Source organism: Typopeltis vanoorti, chromosome 16 (assembly GCF_054136105.1).
Source record: "Typopeltis vanoorti isolate ZY-2024b chromosome 16, IOZ_Tvanoo_1.0, whole genome shotgun sequence".
In the NCBI taxonomy this organism is placed as follows: Eukaryota; Metazoa; Arthropoda; class Arachnida; order Uropygi; family Thelyphonidae; genus Typopeltis; species Typopeltis vanoorti.
Genome location: NC_143564.1, coordinates 81,319,155 through 81,346,084, shown reverse-complemented (window position 1 = coordinate 81,346,084; position 26,930 = coordinate 81,319,155). Strand labels below are relative to the sequence as shown.

At 34.9% G+C, this 26,930-nt stretch overlaps 1 protein-coding gene across 2 annotated transcripts in view; it reads right to left on the bottom strand.

Moving 5' to 3' along the window:
- Positions 1-26,930, bottom strand: part of Crag (DENN domain-containing protein Crag) — a 718,705-nt gene that overhangs the window by 362,869 nt on the left and 328,906 nt on the right. For both annotated transcript variants that reach the window (XM_090406570.1, XM_090406571.1), the window contains exons 15-16: positions 20,443-20,584; positions 13,187-13,596 (exon numbers count right to left, since the gene is read on the bottom strand). In XM_090406570.1, coding sequence (XP_090262696.1) covers positions 13,187-13,596; positions 20,443-20,584 — 552 coding nt within the window. The remainder of the gene's footprint in view (positions 1-13,186; positions 13,597-20,442; positions 20,585-26,930) is intronic.

Here is a 26,930-nt window from a genome sequence, read left to right as displayed (position 1 = left end):
TCAGAAAGTATGACAAGCTTAGGAGTTTGATTGGTTCAGTGCCATGGCATGTACAACTGCAAGGACTAGAAGTTGATAGTGTATGGGAGGTAGTTAAGAAGTGCTTGCATGAAGCAATGGCTGACTGTATACCTAGAGTCCGAATAATAAATCAAGTAGGGGTTAAATGGATGAATAACACCATTAAGCTTGAGTTGCAAAAAAAGAAACAACTATGGAGGGAATTTAAGGAGAAGGGTGACCGGCAGGCACATGAACGGTATAAAGCGCAGGCCAGAAGGGTGACGAGTGTGGTAAGAAAAGCAAAAAAGATTACGAAAGAACATTGGCCATGCAGGCTAAAGAGAATCCTAAACAGTTTTTTAGATATGTAGCAAGTAAAAGGAAAAATGTACATGGCAGATTGATTTTAAAGAATGCCGATGGTAGGGAGGTAACTGAATCAGTTGAGATAGTTGAGTTACTGAGTGAGCACTTTGCAAAAGTATATCATCCAGGTGGTGACATTGCAGAAACGAATAAACCAGTAGATTATACGGGAATTGTGGTTAATGAAGTGGAGGTGAGTAGTCTATTGCATAACCTCAATGTCAATACATCTGTGGGATTGGATGGTATACCAGCTCGTGTTGTACGAGAAGCAGCTAAAGAATTGTCAGTACCCTTGACCATTTTGTTTAATTTGAGTCTCGGGACTGGGTTAGTCCCAAGCGGGTGGAAAGAGGGGAAAATAGTTCCACTGCATAAAGGCGGTTCCAAGCCTGCTGTTGTAAATACCGACCGATTAGCAAATCAGGAATCATTGTCAAGGTCTTAGAGAAAATAGTCAAGAGGAAAATACAAGATTGGATAGAAGAAAATGGGATACTGTATCGGGGACAGCATGGTTTTGTGAAGGGTAGGTCATGCCTCAGTAACTTGCTCACGTATTATAACACAGTGACGGCTGAACTGGATAAGGGTAATGGGTTTACGGTGATTCTACTGGACCTTGCCAAGGCCTTTGACAGGATTCCACATGGAATTCTAATCAGTAAATTGCAGCATATGGGAATGGACATAGGGTTGGTGAGATGGATAGGAGGGTGGTTGATGGAGGGATATCAGAGAGTGGTTTACTCGGGAGTAGAGTCCACAAGACGGCCTGTGACTAGTGGTGTGCCACAAGGATCTGTTCTTGGACCACTGCTGTTTAATTTGTTCATAAATGATATAGGAAATGATCTGAGAGGAACAGTTCATTTGTTTGCGGATGATGCGAAGTTGGGTAGGGCAATAGTGAATGCAGATGACATCAAAATTTTGCAGGATGATTTGGATAGATTGGAGGTCTGGGCTAAGGAGAATGGATGTCAGTTTAATGTGGCAAAATGTAAGGTTATGCATTTTGGGGTGAAAAGATTGGCGGCAGTTTACTGCATTGGTGGAACCGTGCTCCAGGAAATTGATGAGGCACGAGATTTAGGAGTGTTGGTAGATAAGGAATTGAAATTTAGGGGACACATTGCAAAAGTGACCAAAACAGCTCATCAAATCACTTGGTTGCTGAAGAATACGTTGACAAGCAGAGACAAGCAGGTTATTGTTCCTCTGTATCGAGCCTTGATAAGACCCCATCTAGACTACTGTGCTCAGATTTGGTCACCTAGGTTTCTTCTTGATGGGGAGGAGGTGGAGAGGATCCAGAGGCGAGTGACCAAGATGATAGCAGGTCTGTGGAATGAACCGTATGAGAACAGGTTGAGGATTTGTGGGTTGCAAAAATTGGTTGATAGGCGGAGAAGGGGAGATATGATTGACACATTCAAATTACTGAAGGGTTTCTATAAAATTAATTCAGAAGATATTTTTGAGAACAGGGCTGGTTGTGGGAGGACTAGGGGACATCCATGGAAACTGGGCAAAAGTGTGGTTAGTAAGGGTGTTAGAGCTGGGTTCTTTACTTTTAGAGTAGTGAATGAGTGGAATGCGCTCCCTCAGTCTGTGGTGGATGCTGTGACAGTGAATGAGTTTAAGGCGAGGTATGATGGATACTGTATGAATGTCAAATAGTTGTGATGAATATGATTTGGGGCCTCCCTCGATGAGTCTAATGACTCCCTGGAGTTGCCCGTAATAATAGTAATAGTAAATAATCTCACATATTTAAAACAATGAAAAACTCCCATAAAAATTGTAATTGCCTAGCTTTCTAGAATTTTATATGGCTTATTTCAATTTTTGTAACTTCCACAATTACATGTAAAAAAGTCACCTGCCTTATTTTCCAATCAAAAAGTGGATTTGGTTAGTATTTATGTCAAAGTGCACACTTTTCTGAGCCCACTCCCACAATCATGTCATAAGGAATTTTTTTTATATATAACACCCAAACATAAAAAGCTGAAAGACTTATAGCACATTAGTGTCTTGTATGGGTAATAGGAACCTAGTGTGTTTCTTGAACAACTTCTTCAGTATTTAGTAATCTTAGAGAGGTTCGAGTGTACTACCCCAAATGTACAAGCAGTATTCTATGGTTGGAAAGATGTGGGATTTATATAGTGTTAGACGTACACAAGCCAGAAGTAATGTCTTGGGCATAAAAATACACCAAACACTACTTCATGTAGGAGAAGCTATAGGTGAAACATGTTTGTGTAAGGGAAGGCTGGAGGTTGTCACTCAGTCCAAGAATATATATCTATATCTGGAGATCTGGATATTATGGATATTATCAAAAGTTAAAAAGGAAGTGATGTGAAATCTTTCTTGTGAGAAATTAGGCAGGAATGTGTTTTAGTAACATTAACAAGATGATCCTTATCCCAATGAAGAACAATAAGGAGACAAAAGTGTCCAACGACTAGTATGTCAAATGAGGAATAGTGTGCTGTCAACAGAAAAATGAAATGTACCACTACTTTTCAGTTATACAAAACCAAATCTATTATTTATAATAGGTGCTTTTTTTTTTTTTAAACAGAAGATTCCAGTACTCATTCTTTGCTAGCAGGAAAAACTGAAAATTAAAAGAATATGAAAAAAAAAACTAAAACATTATTTATTGAAATTTTTACTTCATAGTGTGATAATATTTTTGGAATAAGGACAACAAATTATAACTATATAACACACAGGTCTTCAAAGCGTAAATTTGTTCTACAAATATAAATTTAAAAAAATTAGAAAAATGTATATAACAAATATAAAAAGTTCTAGATAGCAAATTTCTTAAGAGAAGTAGTGATAAATGTAAATTTCATTAAATAACAAAGCTGATTACTAGATAAATGTGATGAACTAGATAAAAATTTACTCAATATTTGGGGCTCAAGACTACATTGTGAGTGGTTGGTGTATTTAGCACTTGTGTAAAATTGGTTTTTTATCAGTTTTGTATTTTTTCCCTTAGAAAATTAGTGTTTTGTAGTATATTAGTGTACATTTTGTGTCTTTCAGGTATATTACTGCACATACAATCTAGAAATAGGTTGACAGAGAATCTCTACTTTGCAATGAATACCATGGATTTACTAAGGGAAGGTTATGTTTTAGCAACTTGCTTGCATTCTATAATAATGTTACCAATGAAAGAATGGATATACCATGATATTTTTGGATTTTGCTAAGTCTTTTGACAGAATACATGAAAGATTGTTGCATAAATGGGATTATATTTTAAATTGAATTTTAGATTGAACATGGGATTGTATTATAAAATATTGGTGTGGATAAGAAGATGTCAGATTGATAGATATTAAAGTAGTATATGGAGGGGATATCAGTCTGCAAGGTGTGCCTCAAGGATCAGTCCTTGGTCCATCGTTATGCAATCTATACATTAATGACATTGGGGAAAGATCTGACAGGTGACAGACAGCTATTTGCCGATGATGCAAAGATAGACAGGGTGATCAGGAATGCAGATAATATGCAGTACTTACAGAATGATTTGAATAGGCTGGAATTATGGGCGTGAAAATGGTTGTTAGTTCAACGTTAGAATCATACACTCCGGTTTGATTAGATATCCAATGTTATATTATATTATATTGGTGGGATTATGTTAGAAGAAACTGATCAGACCAGGGATCTAGGAGTATTAGTAAACAGGAAATTGAAATTCAAGAGTCATATAGCAAGATTGTAAATACAATTCAGAGGATAATTGCAATGCTGAAGCAAACCTTGATATGTAAAGATAAGGAAGTCATTTTGCCTATTTACAAGGGTTTATTAAGACTTCTTTGGACAAATCGGTGTAGGTCTGGTCTCCTGGCTTCTGTGCTGATTCTGATATAATGTAGAGCAGTGGTGTTCAACCTTTTTTACTACATGAGCTACATTTCTACAAAAAAGTTATTCGGAGATCTACTCTCTTACATAGATCACATTCCCCCAACCTGATATCTGATTACGCACAAATAAACAACTAAAAAAAATACACAACTAAAAACTTTGTGTATTTAAAAATTTATTTATCACTTTTAATTATTTTAATACAACAAAAAAAAAAAAAAAAAAAATTGAAATAAAATATTTATTTCTCTATTTCGGAAAACCAAAGTTAGAAAAAACAACAGATTGATTACAAACTCAGAAGTTACAGGAAATGCTGGTTGATTAAAAAAAAAAAAAAAAGTTAATGTGAAATTTGGCATTGTTTGGACCTCACAATGTTTTCATAGTCAAGTTGATATGAAGAAGTGGCCAATCACAGACAATCATCCAAATAATCATTTGTAATTTGGTTTCTTAATTGATTTTTATGACGGTCATATTTAAAAAAGCGGATTCTGACAAGTATGTCAATCCGAAACACGACCGAACTTTTTGCGCAATATCAGTTAATATTGGGAATTTTTCATGTGCATACTTCCAAATGACCTCATTGTTTATTTATTTTAAATGTAAACTATTCTGAATGCTTATTATCTCAAGTTCTACTTCAGCTTGGTTTATATCAAACAGCCCACTAATTTTATTTGAAATTTCTGTGATGTTCAAGTTTTCTTGAAATGGATTATTGATAAAAGATACAATCATTTCAGTTTTATTAAAATCTTAAAATCTTGAATTTATTTCTTCCTCAACTAATTCTATTTCACGAATAAATATTTCACTTTTAAATCATAATGAAGCATTTCTTGATTTTGTTCAAAAAATTTTAATAAATATGGGAGATGTCTAAATTCGTAGTCATTTATATTTTTCTTTAATAAAAGTAAGTATTGTTGGAAAGTTTTTATTGAACGTAACATGTCAATTAGATTTTTATCTCTACCTTGTAACTCTAAATTTAAATTGCTTATTTTCGTACAGAAATCTACTAAAATTGATAAGTGTAACAACCATCTTTTATCACTCAATTGTGGATAAATATCTCCTTTTTCATCAAGAAAAATTTTTATATCATTAATTAATACAAGAAATATTTCTAAAAATTGACTTCTGCTGAGCCAGCGAACATTATTATACAACAAAAGTTCCCTATCATCATCTTCCTGTAATTTAAATAACCACCATTGCAGGACTTTTCCTCAAACAGTATTTACAATTTTAAATGTAATATCCAAAACATCTTTGCTGTTTAATGTTTTACTACACAGTACTTGTTGGTGAATTATACAGTGGTACGTTAAAAAATCTGGATATTTGTCATCGTTTATACATAATGAAATGAAGCCTGATTTATTACCTATCATTGCAGGAGCACCATCAGTAGTAATAGACACAAGTTTAAAAAGCGGAAATTTGTGTTGTTTCACAAATTCATTAAATGCCAAAAAAATGTCTTCTCCCCTAGTCCTTCCCAATAGGCATAATTTTCAAAAGTTCTTTACTTGAATACCATGCGAATAAATACCATTAACTGAGCAATATCAGCGAAGTCATTTGATTCGTCAAATTGTAATGAAAACATAACACACTGGTGAATGTCTGACATTAACCTGGCCTGGAAACGTTTCCAGCAATTGGAACTCTTCCTTTCGGCAATTTGAAACCTTGTCTGTGGCCTAGAAGTAGTATCTCTCTAGCGATGTCTTGAACCGAGAATCTCCTTTCTGGAAGTGGGAAACTCCTCTTTCAAGCAACATGGATCCTGCCAGTCTCTCTGACGGTGACTCTGGACCAGGCAGCCTCCTCTATGACAGCAATTCTGGAACCGGGACCTCTTCTGCTTGCTTCAGTCCCTTTTTATTAAGCCTCCTCTGAGACCTCGCATGAAGTTTGGCAACCCCCAAAGAATCGGTATGAGTCTTTCATCTTAAGTTTCAAGTTCAGCACACGTTTTGTTCTTCTCCGCTTTCTTTTGATTGCAAGTTGCCGGCCATCGGAAAGTTGTTTGAACTCTTTCTGACTGACTTTGGAGATGTTTACACTTAGAGCCTGAAAACCTTTCTCGTACATACAAGTTTCAATAACAATCTTTCTAATGTCGCCATGTACAGCTTCGGAGACAAAAACATTGCCTTTGTTTTTAACACTCTAACAAATTCTTATTAAAGCAACATATATAGTTAGCTTCAAAAGAGTTATTTACAAAAACATCTAATACAAACTATACCAAGACAAACAAAGTTTATTTTTTTACAATATTCACATGGGACTTAGTAAAAAATCGATGCAATGTGCTTTGGAATATTTAATATTTAAGCTACAATCAAGTTTTTACACTTTGCTTATAATCGTATTCACTCGGTTCCTGTTTGACTTCCACTGATCCAAATTAATTCAATTACCCGGACTTATAAGAAAATTATTGATTTGACAATTTTAACGGAAAATAAATAAACAATAGCAATACACTTAAAGTGAATTAAAAATAATACAAAATAATGATAAATAAAATATTATGTTTTCAGTTTTAATTAAATTTGTAAGTAAGGAGGAAAACACAAGAGATCGACCAAAAATCATTCAGCGATCGACGGGGTTGAACACCCCTGATGTAGAGAGTGCAAAGGAGATTGTTAAAAATGATGTCAGGATAGTGGAATACTGCTTATGAAGATAGACTGAAAATTTGTAGACACTAGCAAACAAGATAAAGAGGGGTGATATGATTGAGAAATTTCTGAAAGGGTTACACAGGCTGAATGTTACTTGAATATAACTCACACTTTTTTCCACAAAATTAAAGCTAAAAAATAATGGTCGAGATATATGTGAGGATTTTGGAAACTAATGTTTTTAGGGAAAAAACTGAAATTGGGAATGACTTACCATGAATTTCCTATTCCCTATCGCTACTTCTGGCCTCAAGAGTGGTTTCCTCGTGTGTATCGTCAAAGTTATCTACCCAAATTGCGTCATCTTCTTTCCCATTATTTCAAGCAAAAATTACCAGTAATCTACAAGACTTGAGATATGTAATGAATAATCCTTCACGAATGACTAATGAGAACTGAAAGCAGAGCGCGAAACAAACAGCAATGGTAGGTCAGTAGAGATAGAGCAGTTATGAAGATGTGCATGCAATTGATGTGGTATTAACAAAAGATCGTGCAACCCAATGACAAAGCAAGCCAACAATTGTTTAGTTGAAATGCTAATTCTCTTTAAGCGAATTCCATAATATCTGAAACCGCAATAACAACATCCCCTATATATTTCTTAGTTTTAACTCGTTCATGAAGGGGTGGTGTTTTGCCCATTTATTGTTCCAATGGAACTTCTCATTACCATTTGTGTACCACTTCTGTGTCACACAGGGGGGCTAATTCACATAAAGTTTCAACCAACTGGGCTGAATGATATTGCTGCTGAATGATTTGCGTGCAGCTTCTGCTTTTGTGATGTCTTAATGACATCGAAAATTTCAAATGCAATCAAACACACACTTATTTCATGTAATTGAAAAATTGGACAATAGTTTTTAGTTAAATACTGTGTTTGCCGGTGCAACATATGGTTTTACTTGAGTCTCTATACAGCATAGTTTCTGTGAGAGGAGACGTGATTCATTAGTTAGTGCCATTTTTATCTCACTTGTCTCTAATTGCACTATTTGTTGAGAAATATATTACATGGACTACAAATGTCTCTGTACCTTATTCAGTGATACAATACACTACTTGTTTTTCTTGCATCTGCAGTATAGTGGCTGTTGGGGAGGATGTGCTGTTTATTGTAAGGAGAGAGTTACTATTGCCTCGACATGAACGTGTTTAAACTTTTTTTTGTGTGAAGGTATATGCTAAACTTTTTTTAATTTCTTTTTTTTTTGTAAAGTAAAATCAGGGGTGCAAGATATATGCAAGGCTGAACTATATTCAAGTAAATATGAGCAGATAGAATTTTTCATTTTATGGAGAGTGATAAAATGACAAGAGGGCATTCTTGGAAGTTGAGAATGAATGCCATCAAGAAGGGAGTGAGAGCTAGATTTTTCTCTCATAGAATGGTGTGTGATTGGAATGGACTGCCACTGGATGTTGTGTGCGCAAGTAGTGGGAATGAATTCAAAAACAAGTAAGAAAGCTGGTATGGGGGAGTACGTTGCCTCCTTCGATATGGTCTCTCTTAATAATAATAATTATTAATTTCTAAATGTACTGCACTCATATGGCACATGTCAATGTTAATAAAGGTGTTTGATACGTCATACGTACCGTCAAAAAAAAAAAAAAAACTGCTTCTAAAGGAACCTTAGTGAGCAATAATTACTGCCAATCTCAAACGTTCTTACACCCTACATCTTCTGTCCTGTGGGGGGGGGGGGGGGGGAAGCATTTGCATTTGGTATATGTGACATTCCACATCACAGAATACAAATCTTTGAATCACTCCATCCAGGGTTGCTTTAGCATCAATGCCAGATAACTGGGAGACTGCCACATCACCTTTAAGGAATGCAGAAAATGACTGGGAATTCTAGCTTAATGCCCAATCTTCACCCTTACATGATGTGTTTAGTAGTTATCTAGTGGTTACTGAACAAATGAGGATGTGCTGCAATTTGGAACTTAGCCAACCAAACTATAACCACTTACTGGCTTAAACCAGAAATAAATAAAATGATATAACACAATAAGATTTCAGGTTGGCTGGGGCATTGCCAAATTAAACAAAGTTTCCCTCTATGACAAGTTTTTATCAGAGAATCAAGAAAAACTCTGCTACTGGAACAAACTAACAACATCTAGAAGAACAAATCCAACATCAGAAAAACTTAAGAACCATCAACATAAGCAGTATCAAAAGGAAAGAATACTGAACTTGCAACTGAACTAGAAAAGTACAACATGGACTTTATTTGGCATCAATAAGACAAATAATATATTATATTTGGGCAATAACAATCAATTAAAGGAGTAGCAAGGATATTCAAGTAGATAAGTGGGCTAATTTCTAAATGGAAAGATGGACAATGATACTCATTTGGGGTGATGGTGCCACAGAAGGTTTTCCTAAGAAAGAAGTGGAGGAATTTTTTGAGTCATTAGAGAAGGCAGCTGACAAAGACAATGAAAAAAGTGGTCATTGTTGGAGATCTGAATAGCAGAATAGGAAATGAATCCCACTAGGAATGCAGAAATGTTTTGGAAAAATTTGGAGAAAAGGGTAAGGCTATTAATTATGGTCTGTATCTACTGGATTTCTGCTCAGGATGTGGATTAGTCATTACTGACATAATATTTCAACAAAAAGATATGCACCAAATTTATCTGGAGAGAAGACACAAGAAATAAGGTATGCCACATTGACTATGTCATTTTTGATAGTGATATCTTCATGGTGGTTCAGAACACAAACATACAGAAATTTTGAAATTGGAAGTGATCATTCCTTAGTTTTAAGTAAGATTAAAATGAATATCACATTGAAAAGAACAATATTTAAGAAACTTTTAAAAAGAATTAAACTTGAGCAGCTTTTACAAGTAAACTGTAGACTCACTATAGAAACACTATTCAAGAAAGATAACAATTTGAAAACAAGAATCAAACTTGGGAGTCTCAGTGGCAAATAATGAAGAATGCACTGATTACAGTGAAGTGGTCTTCAAGGATAGAAAAATAAGAATGCAATGGTGGACATGAGACATTAAGGAAGAACCAGTCCTGGAAAAGAAGAAAGCATAGTGAAAGTTCTTAGCAAATAAGTCAGCAGATGCTCTAATACTGAGGAAAATGTTAAAGAGTGAAGTGTACAAGTAGCTATGCATAATTCATGGGATGACTGATATAAATATAGAAGATAAATATTAGAAAGATGGCAAAATGTTCTGGCAGCTATTGATAAAGCTTAGAAATGGAGGAAGGATTACAGTAAAAGAATCAAAGATGATATGAAAATTGATAAGAATATTCTAGATGTCTACAATAATCATTTGAAAGACACTGGTAAACAAAACAAGCAGTAACAAAACAGTAGCAGAAAATATTCATGAGGAATGTAAGCAGGAATACATATCAATACTTGAGGTAGAAAAAAAGCTATCAGAAGCCTTAAATGTTGCACGGTTGGAGTAGATAATACTGCATCACAAATGCCCAAATATAGAAGTATAAAAGTTTTGCAGTGGTTAGGTTATACTGAATAATTCAGAATTCATGATTGCAGCAGAGCCATAGTTTCCATCTAAAAAAAGGGGAATATAACAATGTGAAAATTACAGAGGAAGGTTCGAGGTAAGATTTATGCTTTCATTAACCTTATAGGTGTGAGACAATGGTGCTTATTATTGCCACTATTATGCGTCATCTACAGAAATTGCATTATGGAAGAAAGTGTATTAATTTGACATTAGAATTGGATTATAGATGATAATGTATTCCTAAACATGTCCAGTGCAAGTCTCCAGGATTCTGTAACTAAACTGCATAACAGCCATGGCAAATGTGGCATGAAAATCAGCAATAAAAGATCAGAACTGTGAAAATAAGTAGGATGTAGGAATACAGAAAACTTCAGGTGCATTCTCAATGAAAAAACCTATAGAACAAGTAAAAGATTTCAGCTACTCAGGCAGTTTTTAAGTGAAGATGGAAAATTAAGTATGGAAATAGATAACAAAATAAGCAAAGGTACTAAAGTGGGGAGCCAGTTTAATAAATTTATATGGAATGGAATAAGAGAAATTAGCCTAAACACTAAACTAGTAATATATAAGACACTTTTCAAACTAGTTTTAAGTTATGAACCTGGGATTTGGGTTAGAAATAAAGGACTTGATCAAAGATTAGAGGCTATAGATAGGAGAGTTCTGAGAAAAACAGTAGCCTGAACAAATGGCATCAGTCGCAAAATCATATAAAAAAGGAAGATATCAGGAAGGAACACTCGACATTGTTGGAATTCAAGAATGTGTGTGCAGTGATATGGACATGCAAACAATATTGGACAAGTGCTGATGAGTAACAGATTATAAAAGATTAATAAACAGTTCTTGGAGGAAAACTATTTATAGTAGGTTAATAACAATGTAAACTTAATCATATAGTACCATCATAGTATCTTGTACATTCTTAAGGGTAGATATCAGGAAATTTATTATGATGATGAATCTTTTCCTCTCATTTGATCTACTCTAGTTTAATCTCCATACCAAACTTTGCTGCATCCATTTGCTGTCTTTATCACTCTCCAATCTCTGATAATCACTTTCACTCATTCGACTATCTCTAAAGCTGAATTTTCTGTATTCGAAATATCCAAATAGTGAAATAATCTTCCTTGGGGGATTTCATCACAACTCAAATTGGAGTTTAAATGACAGCAAAGAAAAACAAACTATGAAATACAAAGATGGGGGAAAAAAAAATTGATTAATTATGCATATGCGTGTGTGCACATGTATTTCAACTGAAAGTTACAATCATATTATAGATGATGTTTGACATCTGTAATTTCTTTAATTCCACTGATAAAGTGGGGAGGGATGCTGAGGTATTTGCCAGTAGCAATCATTCAACACAGCTGGGCTATTCATCCACCAGAATACCTTCACCAACCTGTTCACCCCATATCACTTTTTAACAAGCTTTCCTTCTTCATCAGTTCCCTTCTTGGCAATTCAGACCAAATTTCATGGATGACTTCCATGACTTTTATTCCTCCTTTCCACGGTACATCTAGTATTTTTCTGTTTCCCCGATCTAAACACCTTCTCAGACAGAATAACAGAAATAATTCACACTGGAATGAAAGCCTTCATTTCATTCAAAATACTTGATCATTATTCAAGCCATTGTGCTCCAACAACTGTGCAAAGTCACTCCATGAAAAAAAAATAACAGCATATTGCAAGTGCCTCAAGATCAGTGGCTGCATTGCCTGTGGATCAACTCTCATGAATTATGACTCATCGTGAAGAATTTATGGACTATGAAAATAACATTCAACATTTTGTCCTCTGCATAGAGGTCATCAGGAATTTTTTCTTCCATGTTTCCACTGCTCTCACATCCATATGGTACCATTGTATCTCTTCTCCAACTCTTGTACAGATGACCAGTATGAAAACATTATCCACTTTAACAAGAATCGTTTGCTCCATACCACCCTTAGTATTTCATCAGAAATTAATCCAAGAAATTCTGAATAACCTAGATGCCATTCATCTGGTCTGGTGCTATCCTCTCCATCTACTGCACTAAAACCTCTCCAGAATTAAACCAAATCTTTATCACATCTGCAATCTTTCCAACTCGAGTGGCATCTTCTCTACAAAATGGAAAAAAAAAAAAAGCTTACATTCAGCCTATTTAAAAGGGGAAAAGATATGTCAGCCAACAGCGTATTGTCTACTGTCTACCATGAAGAAGGTCATCAGTCAACTTCTTCACCAGCTATTTAGAGATCAGCAATATGGATTTCACCACACTACATCCACTTCTTATCTAGCCCTTCATTGCCAACAAGCCATGGAAAGGTTTAGAGAAACTCATATGGTGGTTGCTCTTGACGTATTCAGGGCATTTGATTAGGTCTGTCACAGAGACATATGCTATCTGAAAACAGATACTACTTGTTTTCAGATAGCATACTTTCATCATTTGCATCTAGTAAAATGGTTTTTCCAAACATTGCTCTACCACCTCAACAGAGGAAGTTTTTCCTCCACGTACCAGGTTAGCAACAGTGCTTTCTCAAATGGAATGTGTAACATTTTTCTTCCTGTTTTCAAAACGTTCATAATTTTTTAACATATTAAAACAATAAAATTTTTCAATATGTTTAAAGTTTTACAACTTACCTTCTGAGCTAACTTTATCTCCTGTTTGGTTCTCCTAGCCATTGGACTACTAGGTGGAGGACTAGCTTGTGCAATAACACTAAGCACACTTTTAGATGGATGTTTATGAAAGAGGCAAGGCTTTAAGGTTCCAAATTCTTCATATGTATAATCTGTCCTCAGAGGAAGTCCAACTGGCTCAGGTGGAGCAATAAAAACTGTTCTGTCACTTTTCTGAGATTCATCAACTTCCAATAGTCGTTCACTACTATCTATTGTATCAACTTTCTCTGTACATTCATCAAAAAAAGCCAGACTAGCATCCTTGTCTGATACAAATGAACGCTCTTCAATAAAACGAATAAACATCTGAGTTTTCATCATGAGAACGTAAAATCTGTGGTAAGCTTTATCTCTGCTTTTCATAAAACCTATATAAAATATATATATATGCATTTTGTTTTCTAATGTGAATTGGTGTTAAAAATTTCATTCAGAATTTCAGCATAAATAATAAATTTCCATATAAAATATATTATTGGAGTAATTCTGTTCCCCCTAACCACTGCCATCTTTCTATATGCAATGTGGGTGATACCCATCAATGGCATGCCAAACATTACCAGTACCTCTCCCATCTTCAAACGTACGGCAGTAAAGAAGTTTTGCAGAGTGGCTGCCATTTAGTGTACAGGACCAAACCACATGGTAATGCGTTTTTAGGAGGCTTCCTCCTAAAAATGCATAAAATGCAAAAAACTGGCAAATAATCACACTGCCAAGAGGGAGGACGTGTAGTGGTATGTGTTGTGTGTGTATAGGAGAGCACTGTCGATGCCACGTTATGGTTTGGAGACCCGATGCTCTCTGTGGGTAACATGTTCAAGAGACCATTATTCTCCTATTGCATCTTCTTCTCTTTACCTTTTGAAACTTTAAATATGGAACTAAGCCTGAATAAGTATAGCATTTTGGTGGTTAAACTATAAAAAAATAATTACTCCCAAATCCTCCTCCTGCCAAAGAGCAAAAATCTCAACAGAAAAAAAAAAAAAAAAAAATCCCCAGACTTGTTTTCTGGATGCCAAGATTTTCAACACTTGATTTCCAAAATGAAACGTTTTCATTTAACATTCATAAGCAGACTGTTGCAGAAATAGAGTATTATATTCTGATAACTTCTAAGTCATATATGAATTTATTTCTATTGTCAAAATGTCAGGCTCTTGAGTGTAAGATCCAACAATGATGTATAGTTATTGTGCATGACAAAAACATTATATACACTGAATACTATATAGTGTACAATGTCAATCAGGCATCAGTGGTCAATTAGGTATTGATCACATCTGAAGTTTGTAGTCAGAAACAAGATATGTCTTGATTTTTATAGTAAAACAAATGACAGAAATCAGATTATGTAGTGATAGTTCAATCTATGCATTACAAAAATTAATGAAATCTTTTAGAAAGAAAGACTAAAGAGCTTCATATATTTAAAATGCAGCAAGCAACAAAGTTTAGACAAACTCTTTCACATAACATAATGCATGAATGACAAAAATAGACCACAAGTACAAATGGTTGCATTTTTGCAAGCTTTTTTTTCACTTGGTTCCAAGTGTAAGCAAACAAAGTTTGCGCTTGAAGTATCTTCAGGATTGGAGCAACTCATGGCAAAGGTGGACTGAGTTCTCATCACTTTCTTTAGTATCCCATAATGCAAAGCACATCTCTTTGTGGAAATGTATAATGCTATGCATTATGGGAAGGGTCACTGCCCAGACCAGTTTCGACCTTGATTGAGGTCTCTTCAGTGGAAGCCAGATCCAGAGATGATACCAAGGTTGAAGCAATGCAGAAGTCATGTTTCCATATGCCAGTTGCCAAAAGGTGTCACACCTTATTATTAAATTACTCTGTATTAGAGAAAGATGGAAGTTTTTTTTACTTGGTTAGACTATAAGAAGACTGTTTATACAAAATCTAACCTAATTAAAATATGAAGTGGTTATCTGTGTGATCGATAATGAAAAAAAATATGTTAACAAGTTCAACTATTATATAGCAGTTACATTATTTAGTATTATTTAGAAGCAGCATGTAATGTCAAAGCTTCGTATGATAGTATGGTTCTTGTTCCATACCCCTATTAGACATAAGTGGCATACGATAAAGAGAATTTGGTGAAAATTCCCCTTAACAATGTGCATATTTATACAAAAAGAAACAAATATGTTAAGGTGAGAACGACAACTGAAATACACCCCATCAGCCAGCCTGATTGAGCAGTTAGTGTATCAGCTCTCCAACCAACAGGATGTGACTGGCTTTAGGTAGTAGAAGAAATTCATTGCCCAGTGTGAGATCAACACCTTGCTTATTAGAAGCCTAAACTGGCTTGAAAAAAGCAGCTAGTTTTATAGCAGGATTTTTGGACCAGATAAAAAATGAATAAAAGTTGCAAAAATCATAATCCCACCACAGTACTACAGTAGATGCTGTAGTACTGTGGTGGGATTATGCTGTAGTACTGCCCCAATTAACTGTTGCATCGGTTAATTGGGGGTAGCCATTTTATTGTTACCAGTCTGGATGAGCATATGAAGGTGGTTCCATAAGTTTCTGGCCTGACTAATTTTTAGAGGTGATATAAAGAAAACAACTGTGTCACTTTTCAACATAATCTCCCATTACTTCATACTTATCACATCTTTGAATTAACATTTCGATGCCCTAGAAAATTCTGTACTTATGTCAGTAAAATGGCCTAAAGCTACATCTTTCACCTCATTGTCATCTGCAAATTTTCATCCTCTAAGGTCTTTCTTCAATTTCGAGAACACAAAGTAGTCACTGGATGCTAGATCTGTGCTATGGGGTGGGTGTTCAATCTCCTGGAGGCCACAGTCCTTCACTTCAGCCTTTGCAACAATAGCTATATGGATTGGAGAATTGTTGTGAAGCAGGCAAATACCATGACTCAGCAGTCCTCATCTGTTCTCCTTTATGACATCACGCTAATCGTGCAGGAGCAAAGTATAATATTCTTCATTCATGGTGGCATTCCTTTCCTTGAAGTCAATCAAGAGAATTCCATAATAAAGGACCATGGTTTCATCCTCCAGTGACAATGGAATTTCAACACCTCTCTGATTCTCTTAGCAAAGCTCTAAAAACTTGCAGGAACAGATCACATGATGCTCCTGAATTGAAAAGAGAAGTCAGGGCAGCACCCACAAAGGTGGGTGCCCTGCACTGACCTTTGTCATGTGAAGATTCTCGTGAATGATGTAAAAGACAGTTGTCATAGAAAGTTGAAATATTTCTTTGAACTTCAGCTGTCTGTCATTGAGAAGTTCTTCCTCAATAAGAGAGACATATGCCTCAGTCATCACTTCCATAGGCCGACCACAAGGATCATCATCGATGTTCTCTCTTCCTAGGCAAAACTATTTAGCCCATTCATTCACAGTGGAACATGAAGGAGAAGCTTTCCCATAAACACCATCCAATTGCTGTTTGATAGCACTTGTAGAAAGCCCTTCTTTGGTGATAAACTTTATTACAGCACAGTACTTAAATTTTAGCATTACAGCCACTTAGTGTGCCACGTGTTAGTCAAATGAGCCAACTGAATGACACAGGTAGACAGTTGAAACAGGTACACTAACCTCCCTATAGATGGTGCTATCTGTCACACATAGCATTTTAAAATTGATGCAAATTTTGTATATCATGCTGGAAACTTTTGGAACCTACCTTGTAAACAAAATGAGAATATAACAAGGATTGGCTTTGGTTATTTGGGAACATAATACTGCTTAAGTAGACCAACTAGTAACCTCTACCATATTGAGTGTCAGAAAAATTATGTAATCTTCCTTCAAAAAATTTAGTGCTAATGACATCTGCATTGCTGATGAAACAGGTCTATTTTATTATGCTACATTGGGTGGTTCCTTGTGTTATAAAACACTACAATGTTTGGATTAATGACAGCAATACATCATTTAACAGCTTTATGCTGTTCAAATATGTTGGGAAGTAGTAAACGAAACCTGTTAGTTACTTAAAAAAAAGCCAGGCCTCGATGCTTTATAAGGATTAGAATGGAGAGTTTACATTTCAGTAACATGCAAACAAAAATGTGTGGATGACATCTGAAGAATTTTAAGAACTGGCTAATGAGTTGGGATATGTAATTACAACAGAAATTTATTTTACTGGTTCTTGACAATTGCTTAGGAGGTTAACACAAAAGTTAATCTTTTACAGTCAATAGAGTTTATGACTGATAAATGGTGAGAAATATGCAATGATACCATTCAAAACTGTTTTGCTCAGTGTGTTTAAAAGAGTTAATCATGGATGTACCCAGGAACGAATATTCAGAGTGTGCTAGGTGTGCAGTGCACATTCACGGAATATGAATATTACTGATATTATATTTTTGCATTTATTATTATTATTCGACACCTCCAGGGAGTCCAAGGACTCATCGAGGAGGGGCAGGCACCTTCATTCCCATTAAAACCTCCCCTAATTGTTGCCTGGCTTTGTGTGATTCCTGGGAACAGCCATGGGTTCTCCACTCTCCCCACCCTTGGCCAACTTTTATATGGAGACTTTTGAAGAGAAAGCCTCAAATTCTGCTCCACAAAAACAAACCATATGGCTTCGCCATGTTGATGATGTGTTCGCTATTTGGCCACATGGCTCCGAATGCATTCCTCTCCTTCCTAACACACTTAAACAACCAACACCCCCAGAATCAAATTCACCCTGGAAGAAGAAAAAAACAACTGCCTCCCTTTCTTAGACACACTAGTCACCCGCCAGCCTGATGGAACCTTGGTTTTCTCAGTCTATAGAAAACCCACCCATACAGGCAGATACATTCACCAGCAATTCCCTCTCCCCTCACAACAATATGGAGTCATTAAGACACTACACAACAGGGCCAAACTTATCTGTTCAAAGGTCAATGCCCTAACCACAGAACTAAACCACATTCTCAACACTTTCTCAGCCAATGGCTACCCCGCCAAAAAAAATATTGAAACCAATACTCCCCCCCCCCCCCCCCTCACAACAAGGATTACTCTAAATCCATTACCATACCCTATATCCGAGGCACATTGGAAAAAATTGCAAAAATCCTAAAAAAAACAGGACTTAACTTCTTGTTACAGACCATATAAAAAATTGGCATCCCTTATCCACTCAACTAAAGACCACCCCGCCCACCCCTAGACCTACCTGGTGTATACCAGGTCCCTTGCAGCTGTAAGCTGTCCTACTTTGGCCAAACTGGCAGGACAGCTAATATCAGAATTTCAGAACACACACACAAGACTACATCTGGTTTCACCAATACAGCCACTCTGGTTTTGCAGACCATGCGCTGGATACCTGCCATAGAATACGGTGGAAGAAAGCCATGATAATACACTGTAGTAAATTCAAATACAAAAGGCTTTTCATGGAATCAGCTTCATCCCTAAGAAACAATCCAAACCTCAACAAATTTGTCTGCATGAGACTGCCTCAACCTCGCATCGAAAATTGCCTTACGTCGGTCCATAGGAATGGATCTCCGATGTAACTCGAGGACTCTTGTACTATGTTTTGACACTATTGAAATTTACTAGATTATCTTCACCCCACTAAAGAAGAGTGAGGTCAGTGTTAAAGACATTGTTTTAGGAAGGCCAGCAAAGGTTGGTTGATTGGTAGAGCCTCTGCTACTAAAAGTTAAGCAAGTTTGAGCATGGTTAGTAGTTGGAAAGGGATTAATTGTTCGATGCTGTTGGCACACTCTCCCTCGATGAGTCTTTGGACTCCCTGGAGGTGTCACATAATAATAATAGTAATAATAAAAGATCTTGAGGCTTGACTCATTTGCCTACAACAAGGTTTCTCAAATGAAGAAAAAAATGGAGACTATGTCATCAGCAAAATTATGGATAGGATTTGATGTTAGAGGGAGAAGGTCATTATTCTACAGAATAAAGAGCATGGGCAAGAGTAGAGAACCCTGGGTTCTCCAGCACTGATAAAGAAATCTGATGAGAGGAAGCCATCCACCACGACATGCAAAGAATGACCAGAGAAGAAATTGGTCATTCTTTGCAAACATAATCAAATGCATTGGAAATATTAAGGCCATTCACGAGTTCCTCCAAATCTTTCCACGGCCTGTGCCGAAAGGTGGGTAAAGCTAGATAGGAGGCCTGTTGTAGAATGAGAATGACAGAATCTATACAGGTGATCAATAATTAACTGACAAGTCTCCAGTAGCAAAGGTGGTTCTCCTTCTCCAATCACTGTTGAGAGTACTGAGGTGAGGAGAAATAGATAAGGCTGCCTTTTCTCTATTTTTAGGGAAAAGATGGATCAAGGCTTACCTAAATGCTGGTGACTAGAGTGAGAAACACAGGGAGACAACTTCTTTGCAAAGAATGCCTATAAATATGCTCCAATTATAAAAACTGCATCAAGAAAATAATTTTCTTAATTTTAATCTAATACTTAAAAAAAAGTCACAAGTCCAAGATTTTCATTCAATGTGAATTAGCTAGTCTTATATGAAGATGGTTTCACTCCCCACACACACACATACACACTTGCATCTTGCAAAACATTATATATTCTAATTATATCTAATTAACATCAAAGTAAAAACTTGGACTTTATAGAAAATGAATGCTATGATTGGGCATTTAATCCTATAGCCACAATGAGTATTACTTGTATGCATTGTCAGGACAATTTTTCAGAATGAAAATCCCTTGTTTCCAGGATAGAACACCTTGTCACCATTGTGAAACTGGCTAACTCGCCTTTAGTTGCAAAGCTCTTATGAAGAATCTTTACATTCTGGAAGAGAATTGAACCTAACTCTTTCCAGTGAAAAGGCATCATTACCAAATGAGCTATGGAAGCTCTTCAGCCAACTAGTCTTAATAATCACTGCAGAAAATTTGGATTTTTCATTAACTGCATAGAAAGAAATGTTAGTTTCCTAATTTGGAAATCATTTAGAACTGATATTCTGAAAAACTTAAATCTGCTTTTTAAAAGTTAGTCCTAACTGTAGATTTCACTTTTAGACAAACACTAAAGACAGAAGACTAACGAAATGAAGGTGGCAATACACAATATATGACATATGTACATGGTAATAACATAAAATGCTTACAGTTATTGAGAAAATTTAATATTTGTCCATAATTAACAGACTGAGATTAACTAACATCAGCTATGAGCTATACCTTGAAAGTCAAACAGGGAGCTTGGATCGGTTGCACCTATAGTTGGAGCTCTTGTAATTGGAAGAAGGTAACCTGGAAAACCTTTTAATACCAGAGCCATAAAACGAAGGAAGGCTTCCTGAATTTCTAGTTCTAGGTGGTGCTAAAAAAGGGAAAATTTGTTATGTTCCCTTTCTCACAAGTACACACAAAAAATCATTACCATTATTATTATTATTATTTTTTTTTTTTTTTTTTTTTTAGCAAAATGCATTCTGAATTAAAGATGGTTTTCTTTCAGAAACAATTGGTGTCCTATTTTTAGTATTACAATTTTTATTTTTGATTTACAATACTGGATTTTCTACAGTCCTGTTTATAGTTGTTCTTGGTGAGGAAGGTCGAATATATACCTTCCATATGTTTGGGATTTTTAGACCATCATTATTGTTCAGGTTGGGGTGGTTGATAATAATCTCACAGGCTTCCTTGAATTTCCGTTCATACCGTGTTTTAGTGTGATGTAGACAGCTGGTGGTTTCCCAGTCAATTCTGTGTAAGGTATTCAGGGCATGATCAGAAAGGCCAGCTTCACCATAATTATTATATTTAATGTGTCGTTAAAAGTTCCTTTTGTCTAATAGGAATAGTGCATCCTGTTTCTCCTATATATGGTATGTTGCAAGTACAATAAATCCGGTATACTCCAGAGTGGGCTAGTGGAGGGAGTGGGTCTTTGGATGAGTTGAGTAAGCTTTTTAATTTTGCAGGAGGTTTAAAGGTGGCTTTGAGGTTGTACTTTTGTAGTACTCTGTTTATTTTGTCTGATATTCCTTTAATGTAGGGAATGGTTATAGTTTTACTGTAGTCTGATTTGTTTGTTTTTTATTGCGGTTTTGTAGAGAATTTTGTTAATAGTGTTTTGGCTGTATCCGTTTTTTTTTAAGTTATTACTGATAATTTTAAATTCGTCTTTCAGTGCCTGTTCACTGGAACAGATTGTCTGAGCTCTGTTTTTTAGTGTGTTGATTACACCTAGTTTTTGTATTGGGTGGTGGTAAGAGTTTATGTGTATATATTGTCCCGTATGTGCCGGTTTTCGGTAAACAGTGAAGGAAAGATTGCCCGAGGGAAGACGTGTGACAAGTGTATCTAGAAATGGAAGTGTGTTGTGTTTTTCAATTGTGAACTGTATGCGTTTGTGTTGTTTGTTTAGGTACTGTATATTTATGTACGCTCCAGATGATGATCTTGATGTGAAGATCGAAACGTTGGGATAATAAAAAAAAAAAAAAGTTTTTTTTTTTTTTTTTTTTTTTAAACACAGCTGTAAATTCCATAAAATTTTTAAAATGAATTACCTCTCATACCTTTCAAATGTATACAGCACATGTTCATTTTTAACGAATTTAGACCTTTTTTTTGTATAGATAACGCACGCGTTATCTATTGAAAAATATGGTACTTCTCTCTCTCTACACACACACACATAAATCAGTTTTATAATTACTGATAAGCTTAACATGAGCTTTTCTCCATAAGCACTCAATCAAAACAGCACACAATTGAATAAATTACTTTATTATAATGAGGGAATATCCACTATGTGCTGAGCTACTGCACACTACCTCACACCACTTTTGAATGAAAAACCTTTCTATTTATTGTTACTGATAAGCAGGACTCAGAAATACTACTTAAATCTATTAGTTACAAAAAAAAATTTTACTCAACCGTAGTATGAATTGTGGTAACAGCTATGTGCACACACACACAAGTTTCATTTCAGCAACAAAGGGAACATCTTTAAAAGAATTTTAAACACCCAAATTAAAATTATGTGCAATAATTTGTAAGACCTGGAATATTTCTCTTTAAATTTTGCTATCAGTTAATTTTTTTTTTTTTTTTCTCAATTGAAATATTTGTAGAAGAAGACTCACTATTGGAGGCTTTGATTTGCTGAACTAATTTTTGTTTAATGGCATCAGCAATAAATGAAGCAAATTCTTTACATTTCATGCCATTTTGAATTTGCTTTATAATAAGCTGTATTAAAAAGGCATTCAGGCATTCAAATATTTTAGAATCTATATATTTTGAAATTTCTTTGGAAAGCAGCTGAAAAACATTTTTTATGAAAAATGAATGACTCATGGAAGCTAAATGTCTCACTTTAAAAGGGCCTCAAAAATTTTGAAGTCATCCAGAGTTAGTCAACAGCCCAGGATATTTTTTTATACATTACACAATATAATTTTGTCTTCATAACATTCCTTATGTCATTATTCTTGGAAAGCACATCTTAAAGCAAGTGTAATTTTCATTTCATGCATTGTCCATAATTAAAGGTGAATTTATATAAATTATCCATAAAAATAACTCAACAGAAAGAAAAATAATGAAATTTATGAAAACAACAGAAAATGGCCAACGTTAGAAACGGAGCCTGACTAATTTTTACCTATGTCCATAATGCAATCCAGTCTCTTGTATTTCCCAAGATAACTGTTTTTTTAAAGAACTCTATGAAAAAGCCTTTTCATCACATAAAACATTCAAATATATGTACTTGAACATTATACATTAAGCCAATTCATGTTGTGAATTGTGAAAATAAGCTTGTGCCAATACTACGCTACAACTGCATAACTACTTAAGAGTTAGAGAGTATTAGGAGAATAAGAAGAATAGAAATTTGTCTTATTTTGTATCACAGTTGGCAGGAAAACAAATAAAATCATTCTTCTTAAATTTTTTTTTTTTTTTTTTTGTTTAATGGTATCTTTGATTTTGATAAGAATGGTGAGGACTCGCAAGTTATTCAAAATAAATCTGTGGATGCCACTTAAGTTTATGAGATAAACAGTGCTGCTTGTTGCCATGGATTGCAATTTCTTTATATTTTAGAATCAAGCAGTGAAACATATCTTTAAGAGTATCTTCGTGCTAATCAACTTCTGGCAAGCAGTCTACAAAGGAATTCACTTATTAAATTGATTGCATAAGATACTATCTCCAGGTTGAAAATAAAACTTCTTTATTACATTCAATGGAGATCACTGTGATAGAATAACTTCATAGTGAATGATATGATAATAAAAAAAAGTTTCAATTATGCAAAGAAAATAAGATATTATATTTTGAATGCATGTAAAATGAGGCTGAAAAGTCAGCAATTCCATGTATATCTAATATAACGTATATATATTCTTCTTCTTCTTCTTCTGCAGCTTCTCCCACTTAAGTGGGATCACTGTTGATGATGAGTCTCCTCCACATCCTCCTGTCTTGGGCTGTCACCACATCCACGTTCTTCATCCTCAAGTCCTCTTCTACCAGCTCCTGCCATCTCTTCTTTGGCTGCCCACACTTCCTCCTTCCTTGCACATCCATCTGCATGACCCTTCTTCCCACATATTTGTCCTCCCTCCTCATCACATGACCAAACCATCTCAACCTTGCCTCCTGTATCTTCACTCCTAAGTTCATAACTTTAACTGTTCCCCTCACATAGTCATTTCTCAGATGATCCTTTCTGGTCACACTGCACATCCACCTAAGCATTCTCATCTCTGCTACTTCCATCCTGCTGATGTCATTTTTCCTCAGGGCCACAGTTTCTATAGCATACGTCATAGCTGGCCTCACTACTGTCCTATAGATTTTGCCTTTCAGATTGATCGGCACCCTCTTATTGCATAACACTCCAGCCATCTCCCTCCAGTTCCTCCAACCCGCTTGTATCCTGCATCCCACATTGATATAGCATCCTAATGATTTCTTCTTGTAATATATATACAACGTATATATATTACAAGAAGGGTTGAACCTAAGTATCTAAAGTCTCTCACCTTCCTGATGACATTTCCTTCCAGTTCCAGATCTGTCTCCTAGCCGCCACCCACTGTGCAACACATATACTCTGTCTTACTTCTGCTCAGTCTCATACCTCTCTCTCTTCCAGTACTTTTCTCCATCTTTCCAGTTTAGTTCCCGCTTCTTCTCTTGAATCTGCACACAGCAAGATGTCATCTGCATACAACATTGTTCAAGGTGTATCTTCTCTCACCTCCTCCGTCACCACCTCCATCACAATGTTAAACAGACTTAATGCTGACCCTTCTTGTAATATATATACGTTGTACATATATTACAAGAAGAAATCATTAGAATGCTATTTCAATCAATTATGATTAACAGAAGATATAAAATAATGGAAAACTTTAATAAAAATAAATTATTAAAAAGAAAAATATTAAAAATTTAGAACACAGATATAGAAAATGCAATAAAAGAAAAACAAGTAGCATATAAATCATTCCTTCAAAAACAAATGAAGAAAATAGAAGAAATATACCAGATGCCAAAAGAAACGTAGTTAAAACTATAGCAAAGACAGCTCACCAAGATTTTTGGGACAATGCCTACAAATTGCTGAAAGAAACATAGTTAAAACCATAGTAAAGAAAGCGCACCAAGATTCTTGGGAGATTAATTAAAAAAATAGAAGAAGATACAGAGAGAAGACAAGACAATGCCTAAAAAGTATAAAGGAAATTTAACAATGAAGAAAGAGATACAGCACAAATCAACATAATACAAGAGAAACAATGGAGAGAATATTCAGAATTTATGGTATAATTCAAATTTAGTAATAGAAATTAGCAATGAAGAAATCAGTACTCATATAGAACCAATTAGACTGGAAAAAATAAAAGCAATAAAGGCATAAAAAAAATAACATTTCGACAGGATTAGATGATTTAAATACAGAGGTTTGGAAGTACAAATAACTGTTATTATCTCTGTTGGGGGAAATGTGAAGTTCCATCAGATAGGTCAAAAGCTTAAATATAGTTATATCTATATTTAAGAATAGAGATAGAGATGACTGTGGAAATTACAGAGGAATAAGTTTATTAAATATAGGTTACAAAATATACAGTAAAATTCTGAATAAAATACTTGAAAATATTTCAAACAATCTACTCTAAGAAAAACAAAATGGTTTCAGACATGGAAGATCACATACAGACAATATTTATGTTTTAAAACAAATTATTGAAAAAAATGTGGAAATTTAATTTGAACACTCATTTGGCCTTTATAGATTATGAGAAAGCTTTTGACAAAATATATATAGAAAAACTATGGAATATAATGAAAAAAATACAAGATTATCTGTTACATGCTACACAAGGTTTATATAAAGACACCAAAATAATGTTATAATTAGGTAATAAATTAACAGAAGAGACTGAAATTAATCAAGGTGAAAGACATGGATAGTTTATCTCCAACTCTATTCACTATATATTAATCAAATTATTAAAATATGGAAATCCAAATTAACCGAAGAACATTTATTAATATACTGTTACATGCCGATGATCAAATTATATTACAAGACAATGAAGATGACCTTCAAAAATCAGTTTATGAATGAACAAAATATGCTGATAGTACAGTTTAACAATTTCACACACAAAAAAAGTTATTTTGCATTTAAAAGGTGGATATCATATTAGATTAAAAAAAAAAAAAATAGCCGTAAAAGATAAAATAATAGAACAGGTGACACGGTTTATTTAGGTTGCATAATGACATCTCCAAGACAAAGATATAGATTAAAAAATGTAAAGAAATTTCAGGAAATCTGTAGAACAATTAAAAGAACACTGTATAAAAAAAAAACATGAGAACACCAACTTAAATTTAGCAAAGCAATGGCCAGTCCATTATATGGTTCAGAAATGTGGATTGTTAGAAAAAAAAGATCAAATTAAAATACAGGCAGCAGAAATGAGATTTTTAAAAGCAATTAAAGAATGAACAAAATTAGACCATATAAATAATGAAGATATTAAAAGAGAACTGGGTATTTATAATGTAAATAAAAAGATCAAGGAACATAGAGAGAAATAGAACGATATCAATTAGCAAGGAAGTAGATGTAAATAAACTAAAAAGAATGGGGAGAGAGAGAAGACCAGCTGCAAGATGGAAAGACCAGTGAAGTTGAAACTGGCAAATACCTAATCCTTGATAATAATAAGATGTGGGGGGGGGGTTGCATTTTTTAAGGATGTTGCTGCCATGGGATAGATTTATGTACCCTTAGGACACAGTGCATCAAGATACATGCTATAGCAGAGCATATGATAAACAGTTAGTAGGACAATTACAAACATCCATGCCCTTGGAAGGATTTGAACCTGCAGCATCTTGGCTGGAGAGCAAATACACTAACCACTCAGCCAACCAGCCTGGCTTTTTGGATGTAACCTGATAGCAAAGTGTTTTCTATTAAAGTTCTTGCTGAATGGCTTCTTCTAAAAAAAAAAAAGTAAATGTGTCCCTGCTCTCCATGTTATTCTGATGATTCCTTGTTAATCTGGAAGAAATGGTGACCTAGATGAGTATGGGAGTAACTTGCATGAGAAGTGAAATTCTAGCACTTTGACTTTATATTATAATTAGCATTTTTGTCCCTCCTCCATGAAAGG